Genomic DNA, 19,787 nt, shown 5'->3' with positions numbered 1-19,787 from the left:
CTCACCTTCTGCGAGAAAAGACTATTTATCTGTTATCTTTAGGATAGGGTTCATCTACTGTACAAGGAACATTTTTTCATGCATGCACTAGATTGTGATCTAAGCGTGGAAATTTTTGGAATGATTTCTGGAAACAGATAAGGCGCGTTTGACGAGTTGATAATAAACAGCTTCTGGGCAATAGCTGATATTTTTTTCTGATTATTTATCTATTAAAGCTCCCGGACTGCTTTATTAATGCGGGCCTGTGTGCAAAATACGTCTAGGGACAGTTTAAAACTCGTACATTAATGAAAGTAAAACAACACAAAGCGTAAACAGAGATTATATTCACTGAAGTGGAACACAGCTGCGCAAATGAATAAACAAAGTTATGAAAATATGGCCTAGTCTAGTGCAGGATGCCAGATCTGTGAGCTGTGTGGCTACAATGCTATTTTATCAAAAATATGAGCTCAGAATTTCGTGAGATCAGGAGGTTTTGTGCGCTATATATACACACATATATATATATATATATATATATATATATATATATATATATATATATATATACACAGCAGCCCATGAATCCAAATGTCTGTGAGGCAGAGGTTCATGCAGGGTTGAGTATAAGAAATGTAATTTATCTTTAATAAAACATGGTTGATATTCCTGATATTTATATAAAAAACTGTAAAATGTGACACAGAGAGAATGGCCTTGTGATAAGTAGTATAAAGAAACCGCATTAAGAATATTGTTTGATCCCAGCTCAGGATAAAAAATGACTTTTTAAAAATGCTTTTTATATCGTACATGTGAAATGTGTCCCTCCTCCCTTGTAAGGAGATAAAAACGAGTGTACTTTAACTGCTTTGCCATTATAAAGTGTGGAAATGATAATGGCTTACAATAGAGCCAAGAACTCTGAAGATTCCCCGGCCCAGATTCATTTGTAATTAAATAGCTGTACATTTGAATATTACGGCATGAAACAGAGACATTTCTTTCCGTATCTGCAGTTCAAAGTGATGTCAAGTTGGACTCACATTCTATTACCTAAAAAAAGAGTGACAGAGCACCTTCTTCCTCCGGCGTCTCTTCTTCTGATGTGTTCCTGTTCCATCGCCGAGTTCCCCTCAATCCTGAGCGAAAATAATTAAAGGTGTACTGTAATAACCACACGATCGATTTTACCTCAGCTTTTCACTTTTGCTGATCAACAGAAGATAAGTACCGCATGCTTTAAAATGTCGCATGTGCTTTTCTATGCATTATGCGGAAAGCCATTAGTGATATCAGCTTTGGTCAGTATTTACTATGACACAGTAAGAGATTAGTTTAAATGAAATCAGTGGAACTGCATGTTAATTGAAATTTCTGGTCATCAGTGGAGCAAGTAATTAGTTTGCCGTTCCAGGTGACCTTCAAGCTATAGATTTCAAAGCGGTCTCATTTTTGCGTTTGAAGCAATAGATCTTAAATTGAGCCTCAGTCCTTTTTTGTGTTCCTTTATGTTCTTTACTGTAACTAAATTGATAGACCTTATGTAATATTTACCTTAAAGGAATGACACTGATGTTTTTATTGTTAGTTTAACCTAAAGAAAACACTCTTCAAGGAAAAGGCTAGTCTCTTTTAGCATTAGCAATTCAGAACAGAAGCCTTACTGTCACATCAGGCAACTGGACTGTGAATGTGACCATCCAATCAGCCACGGTCCATTAGTGTAAAGATTAATACTGTGCTCTTATCCGACAGCTTCAGAGGCCCTGCATGCGGTTAAAAGTGGATTTAAACCACAGATCTGAACTAGTTCATCTGTGCAGATCAGTAGAGAGGTTTGAAGAACACATAGATAATCAAAAGGATCTTTTCTTATAATGCTCTTCAATGAGTAAGTCAAGCCAGATGCAAATGAAAAGAGGCTTGATTACCGTGTTAAAATATCACTGGCTGAATTCCACACTTCAGGAAAAGAGAAGAGAGACTCATATTGCATGTGCAAGGCTCTGTAAAGCACTGGAACGTTTTCTGTTATCCTCGTCGTGCATAGCCGATCAACAATTTTTTTTTTTTTCGGGAAAAATGCCAATTAAACTATTGGGTTTCAAATTTCCAACAACAGAAATGTAAAAAAAAAAACCCTGTTGATGCTGTCAAGATGCAATTACTAAGATGCAGTTTTAGATTATATTTAAAACTTATGTTAATGCACTAAGGTGAACATATTCAGACAAGTTGTATATCCTGTTCTGTATTGAAAGTTAAATGTTACGCGTGGTATGTGTGGTTTGTCACGGTACCAGATGTAGGCTAGACTGTCCTATTTAACAACACTTGGTTTGACCTTTGTGGATGCAGCTGTTGATTTGGAGCACAGCTAAACAGAGGATTTCTCTGACAGACACAACCGGCACTATTTAACATTTCAGTTATGGGATATGTTGAAAATAACTTTTAACCGTTAACCGTTTTAATACTACTTTAAAAGTAATATATGATGCGATTTCGTGAGGCAATTCCAAATTTACAAGGTCAGTCTGGTGCTTCTTTGTACAAATCGACCAATTTCAGAAAGGCGGGGGTTTAGAGGAGAAACAATAATATACAGCATGTAGAAAATGATGTGTTTTTTGAACCTTCAATCGCATAAACGCATTGCAATTCACTCGAATGCGCAAAATAAAGTTCTTATGGCATCAATATGACACCTTTGATGTTATTGTCTTGTTGGTAAACTGTTTCGCATTTTGTAGTGAATGCATTTTTAGAAGAAGCTTAAAGAGTTAGTTCACCCAAAAATGAAAATAAAGTGTGAAATAAAGTGCTCAAAAAAGTGAAAAAAGAAGACAAAAAGAAAGTAAGAAATGTTTATTACATCTAAAATATGGATATATAGCCACAAAAATGCATGTATTCGATACAAGAGGCCTTTATGCACCCCCAAAGCCGTGTGAGGGATGTTTTATTACGGATATGCACACTTTCAGTCTTCCGAACTGTATATAGCAAACACCCGTTTATCTCCATGGAAAGATTTAGATAGGATTCATCTGAAGGAAGCAAGGCACATACAACTAGGATTCTCTGAAGGCGAGTAAAAGATTAGTAATTTCAACTTTTGGGTGAACTAACCCTTTAAGGTAAGCTGCAATAATTGCAACTCAAATATCATGTCCTTGTATTTATTTATTAACTGTGTAAACGGAGGATAACGTTCAGTTATTCGCGATAGGGGTTGTGCGTTTAGGCAAACTGACAAAGTAACAAAAGCAGTTTGTGCTCTAGAACATAGAGCACACAAGAATCCCAAAAAGAGAAATCCTTTTCCTGCACTACTGCCATCAGCGTAAGCATTTGCAAATTTAATTAAAACTTTAGCATACTTGCTCAAGGCCAGCGATGAGTTATGAGCATCTTAATGTTTATAACCAACATCAAAATCTTTCCTTTTAATAGAAAATGTCACAATGAGAGCAGAACATCCGGCCTGTGGTGCGCTGAAAGTTTATGCTGTAACAGATGATGAGTCTCAAAGTAAAGCAAGGGATTTCCGCATATGCATTTATGTTTGCTAGATTTACTAATAATATGTTCAGTACAAAATAGCTTACAATTCCACAACTGTCACGTTTTTCTTCTGTAAGACAAGCAATATGTCCTATGGATAAAGGGTAATCCTCACATAATAGTGTCTTAGCTGTATAATACAAATGGGCAAAGAAAAGACGTACATTGTTCTGTGGATGTTTACCCAACTTAAGCATTGCGAAATAACGGATTAGGGATTGTGATGGCGAATGCTAATGAGCCAGCATCTGTTTAGCTGTGACTCATAGCGGAGACGATATATCTGGAAATATGTCAGGATGATTGTCAGGACTTGAACGGATCCCAAACTCACTGCACGTTCTCAGCTGTAGCTGCCTGTCACCCATTCCACCGAGAGACAACGAGAGCGACACCGGCGTTACGAGATTTTCTATGTCACATATTTTCCGAAATCTTCTCTAAATGACCACAGTGATTGTTATAGGATCTGGGATTTCAAAGTACAAAAAGACATAGACGTCTGGATCTGCTGACATGCACTGGCACAAGAAAAAAAATATTATACTTTTGTCATTTCCAACTATATTTGTTAGCCTATTTTTATTGTATAAAAAAAAAGATCACAAGTTTGAATCAGAACTGTACTACTTTTGACAATGGACCAGGCGAGGACCAAAGCAATATATGAACTTTGAACCATAAGAAACCTGTCGCCGACGGATTGATAATCAGGGACACGGAAATGGCTCTTTGAGAGGTTCTGTCTGAAGCTTTTTTTTTGTTGAGCGCTCTGTAAAATTGTGGGGTGATGTACATGAAAAACACCAGACTGACATTTAGTACACTGATGCGCTGTGGGTCTGGGATAAGCCAGACAATATAATAGCACTTCTGTGGGTGGGAAATGTTTTTCCATCCACAGAAAGGTCATTAAATTTGCATTAGTGGCCAGCAATTTATTAAAATTAGGAAATTAGGTTCGCTATAAAACATTTTAATTGAACATTAGGAAGACTGACACTAAAACATACAAGCCGTTTTATGTAGCCTAATGGCTCAAGTATTTTTTAAAAATCAAGAGTAACATATTATGCAGATGTTTTGTAGTATAAAAATATGGAAGAAATATTTTAATAAAAGAAATGGTGACCAATTAGGCCTACTGCACCTAAATATCTAAGATAGGGCTAAAGATTTTAAGCTTAATGCTAAAAAATAAAGCACATGTCCATGTGAACTATCAAAGTCACTGCACAGCATATGATCAGTGATATTTCCGTTATATTTCTATGAAGCATTTGAACATTTGTGACAGCGAATAAACAAAATATATAAAATGCAAAGAATATTGGAAAAACTTCATTACCCACACGCCCTTTCTGTCTTCGCGTGAGGTTTAATCCTCCGCGGCTTCCGTAAGGTGTCGTGGCGCTGGTGGAGTGCGAAGGCGAAAGTACAGTTACTCTAAAGAGGAAGATAAGGAAATATTTGTGACATTACGTTTAAACTTCAGTGGTCGTATATCATATAAAGGTTTCCGGCTGATAATGAGGCGCGCAGGTTTGGGTAAGTAACCGTTTTTTTATGTGTCGTTATAATTGAAGCTTATGCTAAGCTAAGTTCTCGGTTAAAATAGGCATCACAGCTTGCGACATTAAACACTGAATGAACAAATCGTATGAAATGATTTACCACAATGTCCAGGTATGGAGAACCATATGGATAAATAACGGTACGAGACTCGTGCAAAAAATGGTCCGATCAGAGGCAGCCAATAACTGGCTAGTTCTCTGTAGATCAGACCAGCTGTTCCATATAGAGATGTTTATATCACCTGAAGAATTAAATGTGTATAAAATACTGCGACAGTATAAAGACGTCGCATCCAAATTTAACAGTAGGTTCTTTGCCTATTGCTTAAACGGTTTTAAAGCAGAGAACCATCAAAATATACTTTAAAAGTAAATTCTTTTAAATGATTTCACCGGTTTATATTACTTTAGGTGAGGGCGGTCCTCCAGGCAATTACGTTGCAAGTGGATACAGCGTGTATGAGGAGGAGAACGAACATCTACAGGAGGGACTGAGAGCTAAAGTACATGCGCTTAAACATGTGAGTGGATGCAATTGATTTTTAGATTCACACTACTGTTTTCTTTAAACACTGAGCAATAGAGTCCTAAATAACCTGTACTTTTAAATCTACCTCAGCTTTCAATTGACATCGGAAATGAAGTCAAGTACCAGAATAAAATGTTGGGCGAAATGGTAAGCGATGGGAACCGATTCTACTCTCTTCATCAAAGCGCTTGTTTGAATGGCTTTGACATGCGGTGTGCTTCTCCTCAAGGACTCGGACTTTGACTCCACTGGAGGTTTGCTGGGAGCCACCATCGGTAGATTGAAGCTCCTCTCCAGGGGAAGCCAAACCAAGGTGTACTGCTACATGCTGCTGTTTGCCCTGTTCGTGTTTCTGGTCCTGTACTGGGTGATCAAACTGAGGTGATCGTAGTGCTGACGAGACTCTTCGGGACCTTTTATTCGTGCCATGCTCATTTGGGGTAGAGGGTCAGATTCCTCAGAGATGATGAAGTCTGAGGTTGCTGAGGAATACGAGAGCGCTTTCTTTCCATTGGACAAGAAGTTGATCCATTGATTGACAATGTGCAATATGAGACAAAAATATGTCCTAACCCAACATTAGTGTCCCCCGAGGGGAAGGGATGGTTCTAGTTGTCTAATACCGGCCACAAAAATATTTTGAAAGATTAACGACATGCATCTTCTTTTTTTCAGAAACAATAATGACCTTTGTTTAATGGTTCTGTTCTTTTTAGGAGAAAAATAATTATTTTCAGTGCTATAAATGTGTGCTAATTTATACTTTCTATAAGGATAAAGTTAAATGCGTTTAAAAGAGTGGCACACAGCAGCACAGTAGTCCTTTAATCGTATAGTTGAAAATTCAGGTTATGACAGCTGTTTAGCTGGATGGGGTGCAAACAAAATAAGACCTATTCATCCTTTACGTTTCCTTTGTTTTACTGTGCAAATCTACATGGCATCTTTAAAAGAGTTGCCACAAAATTGTGTGAATACAGTGTTCAAAGGGGTGCTCTTCAGACTGTGAAAACTGTACATGAGTTTTTGTGCAATGCAGATGTGTAATATCCATATCAGAAACAACCCCAGAATTCTGTGTACTTCAGAAATGTGTTAATTTTTAGGTTCAATTTTTTTTTTTTTGCTCTCTGTTTAAAATAATGCATGGTTAAAGTTTTTAGAAACCAATTTGTAAATAAATGTAATTTCTGAGAGAATTATTACATATAAAATTCCTTTATGTTGTCATGTTTTCATATATCCCATTTACGATTGTCACGAATCTTTTCGAGCTGCTTAAGAATTAAAACTTTATTTCTTTTCATGCATATTAACAAACATTTATTAAAACTAATCACAATTTACATATGTTACATATTACTACAGTTTTTCATCAAATGGTTAAAATACCTTTTTTTTTTTTTTAAATGCAAGGAACAAATCATACATCTTAAGGTTGTTAATGGCTTTTATAACTAATAGTTCATTTATATTTGTCATTCACTTTTTAAGTGCACTTTGTTTCACTTCTTGGGTAGAGTGTCCATGTACTTGCATATGATTGACAGCATCACTTCATCAGCTCCTGCTCCAATAGACATTAACCTAGAGTCCCTGTTAAGAAAAAAACATCAGATATACCTGTATCCAATATTTTACACTTTTATAAATAATTTTGATTCCCTCGGCATGGCTTTTTCCGCTCGTACGCATGAGTATATACACACGCAATCCAAACCTGTTGCTTTTAAGTGTCACTAGATGTCACTGCAGCTCTGAGAGCACTTTACCTGTAAAACCTGCTGACTAGGACGTCACTGGTGAAGCCCATGCCGCCCCAGTACTGGAGGCAGCCGTCACCGAGCTCTCGGGCCAATCGTCCTGCCTTCAGCTTGGCCATTGACGCCAACTTTGTCACGTCGTTTCCCTTAATGTACAAAGCTAAAGAAAGTGCACAGGGGGAAAAAAAAGTAGTAGTGATTTTCAGGCATATACGCAGAGTTTTAGCTCCACTTTTTAATTTCACAACCTGAGGGAGGAAGAATGAAAATGGACTGATTGCAAGCCGGCGTTCACACCATTTCTTTCCGTTATTAATTCGGAAATCGGTGGCCCTGTAGACCTGCCAGATCCCAAACCCATGAAATTGCGTAGCTGCCTTGGCCCCTAAAATCATTTTTTTGGAATAATTTAAGAAACGGCCAGACTCACCCGTGGCGCGATGCAAAAGGGAGCGCAACAGCTCGATTTCTGTCTGCAGCTCAGCCAGCCTGAAGTGAACGACCTGGTGGTACAGAATCGGCTGATTGAAGATCTTCCTCTGTCTGGTGTAATCAATGGTCTCTTGGACTACTTTCTCCATAGTCGTAAGTACTTAAAAAAGGAAAAATTACGTTGTGATCGAGGAAGTAGCTGTAGGATTTCGGTCCTAACAACATCTAGACTGGAAATGTTTTCCGATGATGTCAAGAAAATCCCCCAGAACACGCTTTTTCTTCACATAAATTTGACTCGCTGATAAACACATTTGGGCCTGAGAGGATCTGACCTGGCTTGTAAACACACGGGCCCGGTTAACGTTAACACACTGACGTCACGTCTATGCCAGTGAAGAGAAATGTTTGCTGTGCGGAGGGATGTGTGGGAGTAGAAACTTACTATTGGCCACCCCCCAGAGTCGCTCCTCCTGGAATTGAAGCATCTGGTACGTAAAACCCATTCCCTCCTGCCCGATGACGTTTTTGCAGGGCACGCGCACGTCATCGAAAAACACCTCCGCCGTATCCGATGAACGCATGCCTATTTTATCGATCTTGCGTGCGATGTGAACGCCTGAGGATGTACAGTAAAACATTAGCGTGGTTTTTTTTGGCAGACGAATGACTCTTCTTCTCCAAAAGTTTTGTGCTTCTGCATTACGTCTTACCTGGCAGGTTCATTGGTAAACAAATTAGGGATTTGTTCTTGTGTGGAGGGCCATCACTGGTGTTGGCCAGGAGGCACATCCAGTCTGCCTGAGTGCCATTAGTAGTCCACATCTTTCCTCCATTAATGACAAATTCATCTCCTTTGCGCACAGCTTTAGTCTTGATGCCTGAAGGAGATAGTATTAATTCCTGAATAAGACTCTAGTGGTTCTCAGCCAGACTGCAGAGGCCTGATATGGGGCTTCAGAAAGCTTCTAAAGCTTTCACTTTAAAATTATTTCAATATTAGTATTAATATAAATATTTGATTACTATATTAAACACTCTTATCTAATTAAATGCTATAAAAACTTTTTAAGTATTATTTTTGTATTTATATATACACTATTATAGTACTTATATATATAAAATAATAATTTATAAATATATATATATATTTTTCTTTTTTTTTCCAAAAATATTACAATTTGAAATAAGAACAGCTGACTGGAGGAAAACTGCATAATATATATTAGTTATAGTATACACAAATCTGTGTATTAATATATTGATTTAGTTTCTATTTTTAGATTTTCAGTTTACATGTTAATTTAAATAAGTTACATTTTATTTCTCAGATTTTGTTTTTTATTTTTGTAGCAATATCTAAATTTGAAACAAGACCAGGTAACGAGGCAAAACTGCACATATTTGTGTTATAATAAATTAAGATGAGTTTTCTTACACAATTTTTTCATGAAATAAACTTGCCTTATCTTAAATAATTATTAGTTTTTGATAATAATAAATACTGGAATCACAAAATGTACTGTGGTTAATTTGACTGTGTCCCCGCTGCCATTTTCTATTAATAAAAAAAGCTGAAAACAACCAGCTTTGTCATAATTACAGCTGAAATATTAAAGAAAAGTGGAGGATTTCTTTCTTGGACAAAGAAGTTCCCTTAAGCCAAAAAGCTTGAGAATAACTGCTTTAGATTATGACCTGGCTTTAAATGTAAAATAAAGTAATAGGCCACAGTACGTCAAATTTCAACCCAAAACAACTCATTAATAATCCGTGACTAGTACAAGCTTTACTTCAAATACAAATTGTAATACATTTATGAAAAATAGATCTGCATCCCCCTGTGTGGTATTCCCATGTAGGCAAGTCTTTTAATCTCCCTGGCCTGAAATGCTTTGATATCTTCATTTGGGAAAGTAATTAATTTTAGGTTTGCGTCTGGTGTATGTTTACATCTTGTTTAGAACATCCCCATGGCAATATAAAGAGGATGTCTTTCCAGTTAGGTGCATCATCTCCAGCAAAATACTTACTTGCTACATCAGAGCCGGCCCCTGTTTCGCTCACCCCGAGGCAGACCACTATGTCTCCCATTATGGTGGGCTGCAGGAACTCTCTCTTGAGCTCCGCAGAACCAAACCTACAACAGCACAGAGGTCACGGTCACATCCTCACACTTATTTTGTGAGCGTCGCAGCAACAGTGATTGAAAGCTCGCGAGACAGCATGGGCGCTACAGAAGACATTTACATATTACTGGCAGCAAATGCAATTTCAGAAACTGTTCCGTAGGGCAGAATCACAAAGGAGACTAATCAAAATCCGCGATTTTCTGAATCCAAATAGCCGAAACGAATATGCACAGAAAAATGAGTGTTTCCAGAGACTGAGCACAGTGCGGTAATATGCCCTCAGTGACGGCACAAAACATGATGTAGTCGGTATACGTCAAATGTTAAAAACAGGAAAAGGAACCATCCTGATGACTACAGTATTTATTCATGAGAAGTGATAGTCTCTAAAAACAAATTAAATCACCTATCAACACACGGTGAAGAAGAAATACCTCATTCAGAGTCTACTGCTGCATTCTACTAGATCAAATAAAACACGTTTTTTAGCCTTTTCCCTATTAAAAATAAATGAATAAAAACACAGGGGAAAAAACGTAAATCTACTATTTAAAAAAAGCCAAAACTGAAAGAGAGTATATTTATTAAATTAGGTTTATTTTTCTTATCCTATAAAAAACTTGCAAAATGGGTTGACTGGTTTAAATCAAGATATTTCTCAAGCACTTGATTGAAACAAGTACTTGGAAGTACCTGGAAAACATGTCAAAATAGTCCTTATGAAGAATTACGCTTTGCAGTGTATCTTTCGTTAACAAAATCTTCTAAAATGAGACTTGAATATTGTGAGGCAAGTGGCATTTAATCCCAAGGCCAAGTAATGAAGAAAATAAAACACCATTTTTTACATGATCAGTACAGTAATGCACAATGTGAAGAGCAATGTAGCGTACATTTGGAAATTGAGATGGAATAATGTCTAATGCTTCTGTTAATTTTAAAACATAGCGAGCCGTTTATTAACCAGTTACCTCGCCAGTGCAGGCGTAGCCATGTCACTCTGCACGCCGATGGCCATGGGTATTCCTCCACAGTTGATGTTCCCCAGCTCTTCTGCAACAGCCACACTATAGCTGAAGTCCAACCCCAGACCTCCATACTCTGCAGACAGTGAGGAAAAGGTAAGTGAATGTCCAGTGATTAGATCACCTGGATGCTTCATCCCATGTAAACATTCGAAATGGATGCTTTAAACAAATATCTCAAACATTTTGATCGCAATACAGGTGTAAGATGTTCCCGTTCTTGGGCAGCATCAACCAGAACTTGTTTAGACAAATATGCATCACGTAAGAGTCGTCTACATATTTTGGCCATGCGGTAATCTAAATCTAAATGCCCTTTTCACACCCCTGCAGTTCAATTAGTCATCATCGTAACATGCTACAATGTCTTGTGCAAACGTAGTATAAGCGATCACATTTGAGCGTAATAAAAGCTTTACCGTTTCCCACGATACTTTCCTCGTCATGCATTTATTCATGTCATTTCATGTTCCATTTCATTTAGCATTTTCCTCCAGGAAACGCATATTGCAACATTAAGGAAATGATTCCATTCTGTGAAAGCAATAAGGGCGACAATAATGCTGAAAAGCAAGTCCTTTAGCGACTGCGGTGAACTCCACGCTCGCTTCCCCCATGTTTTCTGTCATCGTGGTCCCACATTGGTCGTGGACAACATTTGGTGTGGCAAAATAAGGAAAAGAGAAGCCAGAGAGCAGAGGAAACAGATACAGCTGCAGAGGAACAGCTGGGGTCCAACAATTCAGTATCCAAACAGACCATCTATTTGATGCATCTAAATAGGTTTGTTTATCCTGACCACAAACTAGCTTAACTAACCTTAAGAGATTTGATTGTTACGTAATACTGTTATGATTGTATAATGGGTTCGCGTAGTATGACATACTAGGATATACAGTTGGAACTAAACGGAAAAAGGTTGTTTAATGTCATGTCAACAAGCAGATCTGAGCTTAACGAAGGACAGCTATTGGAAGGCGGTCGACATTTTCATTTGCTGTGTGCGTGTAAACATGCCTTTTTTTTGGGGGTAGACAGTGTCTCTCCTATTCGGTGGCGTAACGCTGCGCAGCACATTTAAATCAACACATAGATGTGAAATGAGAGGAATTTTCAAAGAAACGAGGCCATGTTCACCCACATGTTGTGGGAGTAAATGTCAAAAGACTGGTCAGTTCGGATAAGAATGGAGTCTTACTGTCTTATCTGAGTTTGCCAGGGTTGGAAAAACAGACAATCTGGATTTACGCCAGTCTTCTGTAAGATGGATTTGTTTAAGCCAGGTTTTGAAAGCGTCGATTGGGCGAGGAGGAAGTTGTTATGGGAACTAGCAAAACTCTAAAACGAGAACTCAAAAAATACCTACAATAAATGCAAACATAGATCATGCAGCATGTTAAAGGCTCAAACAAAACAGATGGGAGATCAGGGCTGGTTTTCACAAGAGCTGTTTCTCAGTAACTGACTAATGTGTTTTTGTAACAATGAGTTAAAAAAAAAATCTGTATAATTTTTGTGAAATCTGCCTTTAAAACCAACATCGCAATACCGCATTTTTGTTTTACAGTAGCTTTTGAGGTAAAAAGTATACGCAACTGAAACATATTTCGACATGATTTAACTATATAATGAAGATAAAACGTAAAATTTTAAACATGATCAGAACTAGGAATTTTTCATAAACAAAGATAGAGCTTTAAGTGATAGAAATTTAAGTTTATTAAATCATAACCACAAATGTTTTCATAACCGTCTTAAAAATTTATTTTAGCTTATAATAGGTAGATTCAAAAAAGCAAGTTGTGTACCAAATAATACAAAAACAGCAATACTTTCTACTATTCTATAACCATGGAACTGTTTTGTAGCCAATATTTTTAAGTATGCTTTAAGAAAATGCTTGCATTCGACTAAACTGGTGCTGGGTTTCTATAAATGTAAAAATGTAAACTTTATAGTCACAGATGATGGTGGTTTTCAAAAATAGCTACAAGAGCGTGAGCGCACAGACGAGAGACGGAAAATAGAGCTCGTACAGGAAAAGCTCTTCTTTAGCCTACAGCAGGCAAGTCACAATTCACCTGAACAGATCTGATGTTATTGTTTAGAGACTAGCTGGTGTATCTGTGCTGCACATATCAAAGGAGTTGAAGCGATGCCTGGTGAGTACTAATCTTCTCTCTAAGAAGATGCTGTAAATCCAGCCTGCTAATGCACAAGTGTCACAGTGTCAGCATTTCTTAATGCAAGTGCTGCTCTCCTCTGACCTACAGATTTATGAAGAGGCTTCCCCCAGAGCCTCCAGACACCTAGCAATTATACTGCATTGTATTCTTAACATTTAATTACTAAGACGTCTGCCATCTCATTAAAATAAAAATGGAGAAAATTATGAGGATAAAATCTGCATATTATTTAGGAATGTTGTTCGTACAGTCTGAGATTTGGGTCGATTATAAAATATGAAGATAATCTGTTGTACATTACTAAAAATGCATAGAAGAGCAGGGACTTGAATTTTACTGAACGCCTCTGGGCTTTTAAAATGTGCACGGGTGCCAATTGTATTTCCTTTTTGCAGTTCTTTATTCTTCTCATGTATTGGATTTTTATAGCAACACTTTGAACAGTATGGTAAAAAGCTGTGCACTGACATTTTGATATGTGTACGGCCTCAAATCTATTTTGTGTTACAAGGTGTTTTGCACTGTTCTCGTAATTGCTTCTTGGAGCCGAGTTGTTATTTTGTCATGAATCCATCTGTACTGCCATAAAAACCTAAGACTCTTTAAGGGCACCCCTACAATCTCCTTTTTCCATCTGCTTTTCTGAAGAAAGTTTCTTAGTACTGCGATTCTGTCATTATTGGAAAATCTAAATGTTCCATTTTGTGACTTAAACGCATATTTTCCTGTTAAAGAGTGATAAGTCTTTTTCAGTGAGTCACGTTACGTTTTCCTTGATCTTGTGCAACAGAACAGAATAGGTAGAGTTCGTGCTGGAATTGTGCTCCCGTATCAAAATCTAAAACTGGCTATGGACCACCTGCGGCTCCGTATTCTTTGGAGGAACCCAGTTTTAGGAAACAATGTAGATGTAAAGCTATGGTTACGCTTGTGGTTATGAAAAGCTAATTTAAGACAGTTTTGTTACAAAAAGAGGGGGGAAATAATACTTACCCACGGGTTTGTTGACTCCTAGAAATCCTGCATTACCTAGAATTTTGAAGATCTTGTGGGCAGGAAATTGCCCTTCTTCCTCCCATTTATCAACATAGGGGTTGATCTCTTGATCAATGATCTGTAACACATTCAAACACAGATGAGAATGCTTTATCTGAGTGCTGTTACCAAATCTGAAAATCATCTGGATATGATCTGATTTGTATTTCAGGGAAATTGGGGATTACATTTACACTTTTTTTGCAATTAAGTGCTTATTCCATTGAAGCAGAATTTCACAAGAAATTAATTTACAGGAAGAAACATCTGTACATAATTTAAAAACAACACAACTGAAAAACTCTTGAAATGTTTACATAATAAATCAAAAACAAAAGATTAACTAATTGAGACTGAAGACTGGAAATTAGCTCACATGGGTTAGGTTCACGTTATTTCCTGATACATAGCCTCCTTTCCACTCATTACTTCCCCGCACATTATATAAAAATAACAAAAGGCCAAAAATAAGACACCTTCAAGTTCCTTTAAGCTATATAGAGTTTAATAGCCCTACAATAGGTTGCTTCCCTGAAGGTGGGACCAGACACTCAACTTCCTTTTGAGTCACTTCAAGACGCCTGTTTGTTGTAATAGTCATTGTGAAATAGTGAGCGTCTGCGCAATGCTTAATGTAAAATTTCAACCATATAAGCACTGTCGAAACATTTTCCCTACATAGCAGTGAAATTTACCACAAAAGCCATTCAATATACTTTAGAATTTTCTATAAACTAGCAGTCTGGACATCCAAATAATAAAAAAAGTATTTTGGGCTTAACTATTCGGTTTAAAACAGATGGAGTGGAATTCACTAAAACAAATGAAATTAAAAGTCAACAGACCTTGTAATACCCATTGTACTGTTTTAGTGTCTGATCACAAGGACACTATAATGTTGCAGTGAGAGAGCCAAAGGAAAGTAAGGCAATTCATTAAAATCCACTTAAACAAATGAAGCAAAAAAGGAACTGAATTATTTTCCCAATAATGCATTATGTGAGCAATAAAAGTAAGCTGATGAGGCAATAATTTCAATTCAATTAAGGCCATACATTTTCTCAGCTATGAAAATGACTCCTCCTGAGCTAATATGTCATGCTTACTACGTTTAATGGGTACAAAAACTTGTTTCAGTATGTGCTGTGCAAAGTTAGAAAAATACTGCAGAGGGATGAGCACCACATTTCCCCAAAAACAAGCAGTCGTGCCTCTTCGCTGGCCAACAAAAACGTCCTGACTCACAAGCGTGGTTCACAGGACAAACAGCGTTTCAAATCAAAAGGAAGTCAGGGGTTAACAACACAGTAAAACACTCAGCGTGAACTAGTTGAAAAATTTCAGTAGAACGAATTGGCGGGAAAAGTTGGCAGCGAACATATAACGGAAGCATCATATTTAGTATTGATTTACTCAAAACCCAGATGACTGTGACTGGATAATACGGTCAGAAAGGAAGGGTGGTCCCCCCTGTTCGTTCGTATCTGCAGTACAAGGTTCCTACTACATAATAAGGGTTGGTGATACATTCCACAACTCTCTCGTCGGCCCTGAGCAGAGAATTGTTTGGTGGAGTCCAGGTCTCTGACTTATAGTTTGTCAACACTTTCTGCACCCAGAAGACATGACCATTGAACTAAACTGAATAACAGTAGGTGATGTTTCCTGGAAGTGGTAACCCTATTTGTGCATGAAACATTTAGACTTTTTAAATCATACTCCCTTTATTTCAAACTGAACATAACTGACGTGACTTAAGCATTACGTAAGATTAATACTGTGTGAAGAATTTCTTCTCGAGTCATGCGATGACCTCGAGAAGAAGTATTGTAAAATACTTTTAGCATGAGTAAAAGCTGAAAAGTAAAACCAAGCTTGCTAATATTATGCACTGGTAAATCTCACACCTTTTTTTCCCTTTCATTTAAATGCATAATAATAACGTTACATGCTTCTAAGTCAAGGACTTTTCTACCTTGTTTTCAATGTTTCACTGTCTCTGGTGACTTCTTTTAATAAACCCTGTCCCTGAGCTTCACACTATGGCATTGTTTTCATTATCCGTTGCTTTTTTCTGTTTTCCACTTATATCCTTTCTCATATTATCCTATTCCGACACACTTGAAGCCACTGGGAATTGGAGAAAAGCAACTTCCTTCCCAAGCCCTGTAACCCTTCCTAGTCTACACAGTTGGCATAAAGGTATAATTACAATGACTTTCATTTAAATCTTATTAAGTCAAATATAATTCATGTTTGAACTGATCAAGAAGGTAATGTGGTATAATGGAAAGGACTTTTTTTCTTGACACTATTGGTAAATCAAATGTGACATTTTAAATAAAAAATATTGATAGAAAGAGATTACCTGATTACTTCTAATTCTTATAATAATCTGACATAATCTCTTTTGGGAAAACGTGGTAATTCTGTTTTGGTTTTCTAAAGTAATGGAAATGGCAGCAGAACAGAAGATAGCTTTGTCATAAAAATACCAATTATAAATTTGATTTGAATGAAATGTGTGTGTGTATATATATATAAGCTATCTATTTGGGGTAGAAGCAAATTATTTATTTATTTTTACATAACTTTTAGTCTGGAGTTGACCGAAGGCCGAACCGAACTTGAGCGTCACGTGACAATATGAGCTTCCTGGAAGCATCAAAACAAAGCAGTTAATCTTGAAAATACATTTATATCAGAAAATCAGTCCATTATTTATTTAATTATGTCAGACGATGACAATAAAATCCCACGCAATTCATATAATCGACCAGTTGCAACTAGCAATGCAATGCAAAGCAAACTATAGTAAATGACCTCTTACCTACATTCACTTGCTGAAAAAGCTCCGACCCGCACATTGATTTGAGTGTAATAATCAGGTAGCAAGAAATTTACTTGACATTCATCTCGACAGAGAATATTACATTTATTAAAGACACAATACAACATCACGCGGTCATATCTACCTTTCTCAAAGACGCCTTTAATGCAAAATGTTCCTCAGTGTAGAGAACATGATCGCTATTTTCGGTAGAAACGGATGCTTTCGGATTGGAGGAGGCTTTTTCTGACAAGTGCCGTTTGTTGCAGGCAACAGTTGTTTTAAGTAACTTGCGATTCAAAGCCAAACTGAATCTCGAGACGCGCAGTGCCATTCTTACCCGACTGAAAGTTGTGGATCTGCGCATGCGCGTTAGACGACTCACGGAGAACTCCAATGTACAGGCTAACAGGATAACTGTAGTTAGCATATTTATAGTTCTTCTTTAAAAATGTGGTAAAAAAGTAATGGTCAAAGGAAACAAGATCCAAATGTATTATTTATTAAATGTTTACGGTTACCACCATAGTAGGCTACCACAGTACATTTTGTAATTAACAAGGGTTGGGTTTTTTCCGAATTATTAAGACAAACTCTTTTAACACCTAAAGTAAATTTTTTCTGTAAAATACAATTTACTCTAAAATAGCCTACTGTGTTAATTTTAAGCCGAACTCATTATGACTCTTGTGGTGACAAAAATTTCACTCAGAAACTGTAGTGGCCCTTTGCCAAGTAATGTGATTTTATTGAAAACCTAAAATATTCCACCGATTAAGCCTTGATTTATCATGTGAATACAAGCTCAAACTTTTCACTTTCACCCAGTCTTGTCACACAGATGTTACCCTTTGGCTGGCTGCCCAAGAAAGAAATACATGCATTAGTCCATCAAGTCTCTGGTGATCAGTGCACAATGGTAGTCTGATTTATTACAGCACTTCAAAGAGGAATACACAACATTAGAGGGTCCAGATCCTGGGGACTCATTTAGAAGGGACAAAAAGCCATTTAAGTTAACTGAACATCTATCCGTTTTTTTGTGATTGTCCTTTTTCGGTAGCAGAGTGGATTCCAGCTATGATTACATTTTAGCAGGTGTCCATGGGCAGCAATGAACAGAAAAACTGCAAAGGTTTCTCTGTCCACATTAGCAGATGACACATCCACCTTTCTCCTTGAACGGGTTCTTCTCCTCTGGAATGCCTTTGACCAAAGGATCCTCATCTGCTCCGCTCTGAATATACTCGGAAATCTCTTCACAGCATTTGGACACCTGATAGGAAAAAGTCATTAAAGTGACAATCAAGCAAACAAGAGCATACCAACAATGCCCGTACGAGTTTGATGTTGACCGTGAGTAGATTTCGCTGCTTACCTTCGCCCTTTCAAGCTTCACCTCAGTTTTGAGCTGGGTTACTTCCATTTTAGCTTTATCCAGATCTGTCAGATCTTCTACATTTATGACCGGCATTGTCTGAGAAATCAAATCAAACGATCACGTCACATGCGGGAGGATATTTATGTTTGAGATATTTAATTATAAAATATACTGCTAATGACCGGACTTACTGCCGCTTTTGATGTCTCCTCCGCCTGTGAAAATGGACAGAGATTCTGTACCTCTCTCTCAATCCGGTTTATAAAGTAATCTGCATAAACACTGTAATCTCGTAATCTTATTAAAACCAGCACTCTTGTTTTATCTTTCTATAGTCTTCTCCAAATTTCTGGTCAGTTGTTCTTGTGAACAACCACACATTCAACGAAGCAAATACATGTTTACCTGAACAATAAAATATATCCCAGACATAATGTAATTGATTCAGGTTTTCTCACAGTGATCCTTGGATTTTAATATAGGTCAAGGGGACATAGAAAGTATTAGAGGCTGCTGTGATGAGCATGCTAATCTATGTTTACCCCTGACCTGTCACATTAGATAATGCATTATCATCCAAGATATGGCAAAGAACTGCTTTCATAGGTGGTCACACATAATCATATCGTTATTTCATTGTGTCATTATATCGAAACCAAACTACTAAAAAAAAACTTCTATAATAATCTTAAGAAATGAGGAGACTGGGAATGAAATAACACTTTTTGTTGGAGTTGTTGTTGTTTGAGCTAGATCTCTTAAGCTTTGAAAAATGGTAGCCTGACTTGTCTACTATAGATAAAACTTTTGATATGTACCGCCTTATCACAGATTGTTTGAGTTAATGTCCGTTGTTACAAGCTACCCCACTACGGGAGTAAGTTGTAACACGGCCCGGGGATAGATGTAACAGTGTGAAGTAATTTGCTGAAATAGAGGCGGATAGTGTTTCTATCCATTAAGATGATATGCACATAAAGTACGATGGAAACACATTTTACATAAACTCCTTGTTGTGCAGGAAATACCTCAATACCTTAATAGAGGATGTGATTGGACAACTGGACTCATTGGGATTATCATAAACACAACTGTTACAACCATCCCCACCCAAACAGCCCTGTTTTAGCATCTGGCTTTAAAGTTAGCATAAATGCATAAAGTATCATATTAAACTAGAGAAACAGTTACATTAAATTATATTCAAATAATTGTATCTACAACGCAATGATTGCTAGACAAAGAGATAACCTTAATGAGAAAATGAAAACTGAAAATATTTTTTGGTCATAAAATGTACATTGTCGCTCGCATCCAGTACCGTTAAAAATGTGAAGGTGAATAT

At 37.2% G+C, this 19,787-nt stretch overlaps 3 protein-coding genes across 3 annotated transcripts; 1 reads left to right on the top strand and 2 right to left on the bottom strand.

Annotated features, from left to right (window-relative positions):
• Window positions 1-4,947: 4,947 nt before the first annotated feature.
• Window positions 4,948-7,082, top strand: bet1 (Bet1 golgi vesicular membrane trafficking protein). Its single transcript, XM_043217886.1, has 4 exons — window positions 4,948-5,103; window positions 5,541-5,650; window positions 5,749-5,805; window positions 5,888-7,082. Exons 1-4 carry the CDS (start codon window positions 5,085-5,087, stop codon window positions 6,041-6,043), a joined length of 342 nt encoding a protein of 113 aa, XP_043073821.1. The 5' UTR covers window positions 4,948-5,084; the 3' UTR covers window positions 6,044-7,082.
• On the bottom strand, window positions 6,925-17,433 carry zgc:85777 (uncharacterized protein LOC405871 homolog). The gene is made up of 9 exons (XM_043217864.1): window positions 17,207-17,433; window positions 14,190-14,310; window positions 10,957-11,086; window positions 9,887-9,993; window positions 8,567-8,734; window positions 8,299-8,472; window positions 7,852-8,013; window positions 7,431-7,581; window positions 6,925-7,254 (listed from the first exon to the last, which is right to left on the bottom strand). Exons 1-9 carry the CDS (start codon window positions 17,426-17,428, stop codon window positions 7,164-7,166), a joined length of 1,326 nt encoding a protein of 441 aa, XP_043073799.1. The 5' UTR covers window positions 17,429-17,433; the 3' UTR covers window positions 6,925-7,163.
• Window positions 17,434-17,954: 521 nt separating this feature from the next.
• gngt1 (guanine nucleotide binding protein (G protein), gamma transducing activity polypeptide 1) lies at window positions 17,955-19,743 on the bottom strand. The gene is made up of 3 exons (XM_043217888.1): window positions 18,634-19,743; window positions 18,440-18,538; window positions 17,955-18,337 (listed from the first exon to the last, which is right to left on the bottom strand). Exons 2-3 carry the CDS (start codon window positions 18,533-18,535, stop codon window positions 18,212-18,214), a joined length of 222 nt encoding a protein of 73 aa, XP_043073823.1. The 5' UTR covers window positions 18,536-18,538; window positions 18,634-19,743; the 3' UTR covers window positions 17,955-18,211.
• Window positions 19,744-19,787: the final 44 nt, after the last annotated feature.

Source organism: Puntigrus tetrazona, chromosome 19 (genome assembly GCF_018831695.1).
Source record: "Puntigrus tetrazona isolate hp1 chromosome 19, ASM1883169v1, whole genome shotgun sequence".
Classification (NCBI taxonomy): domain Eukaryota; kingdom Metazoa; phylum Chordata; class Actinopteri; order Cypriniformes; family Cyprinidae; genus Puntigrus; species Puntigrus tetrazona.
This window is presented reverse-complemented; position numbering and strand designations above follow the sequence as displayed.

Bases quoted from the DNA above. Each gene is read 5' to 3' on its own strand.
- bet1 (XM_043217886.1), top strand. The intron at 5,651-5,748 runs GTGAGTGGATGC...AATCTACCTCAG, and splicing joins AAGTACATGCGCTTAAACAT to CTTTCAATTGACATCGGAAA. The intron at 5,806-5,887 runs GTAAGCGATGGG...CTTCTCCTCAAG, and splicing joins ATAAAATGTTGGGCGAAATG to GACTCGGACTTTGACTCCAC.
- zgc:85777 (XM_043217864.1), bottom strand. From the start codon at position 17,428: ATGCGCAGATCCACAACTTTCAGTCGGGTAAGAATGGCACTGCGCGTC. The intron at 8,735-9,886 runs GTAAGTATTTTG...TATCTCCTTCAG, and splicing joins GGCCGGCTCTGATGTAGCAA to GCATCAAGACTAAAGCTGTG. The intron at 7,582-7,851 runs GTGAGTCTGGCC...CACTTTCTTTAG, and splicing joins CCTTTTGCATCGCGCCACGG to CTTTGTACATTAAGGGAAAC.
- gngt1 (XM_043217888.1), bottom strand. From the start codon at position 18,535: ATGCCGGTCATAAATGTAGAAGATCTGACAGATCTGGATAAAGCTAAA. The intron at 18,338-18,439 runs GTAAGCAGCGAA...TTTTCCTATCAG, and splicing joins TGAAGCTTGAAAGGGCGAAG to GTGTCCAAATGCTGTGAAGA.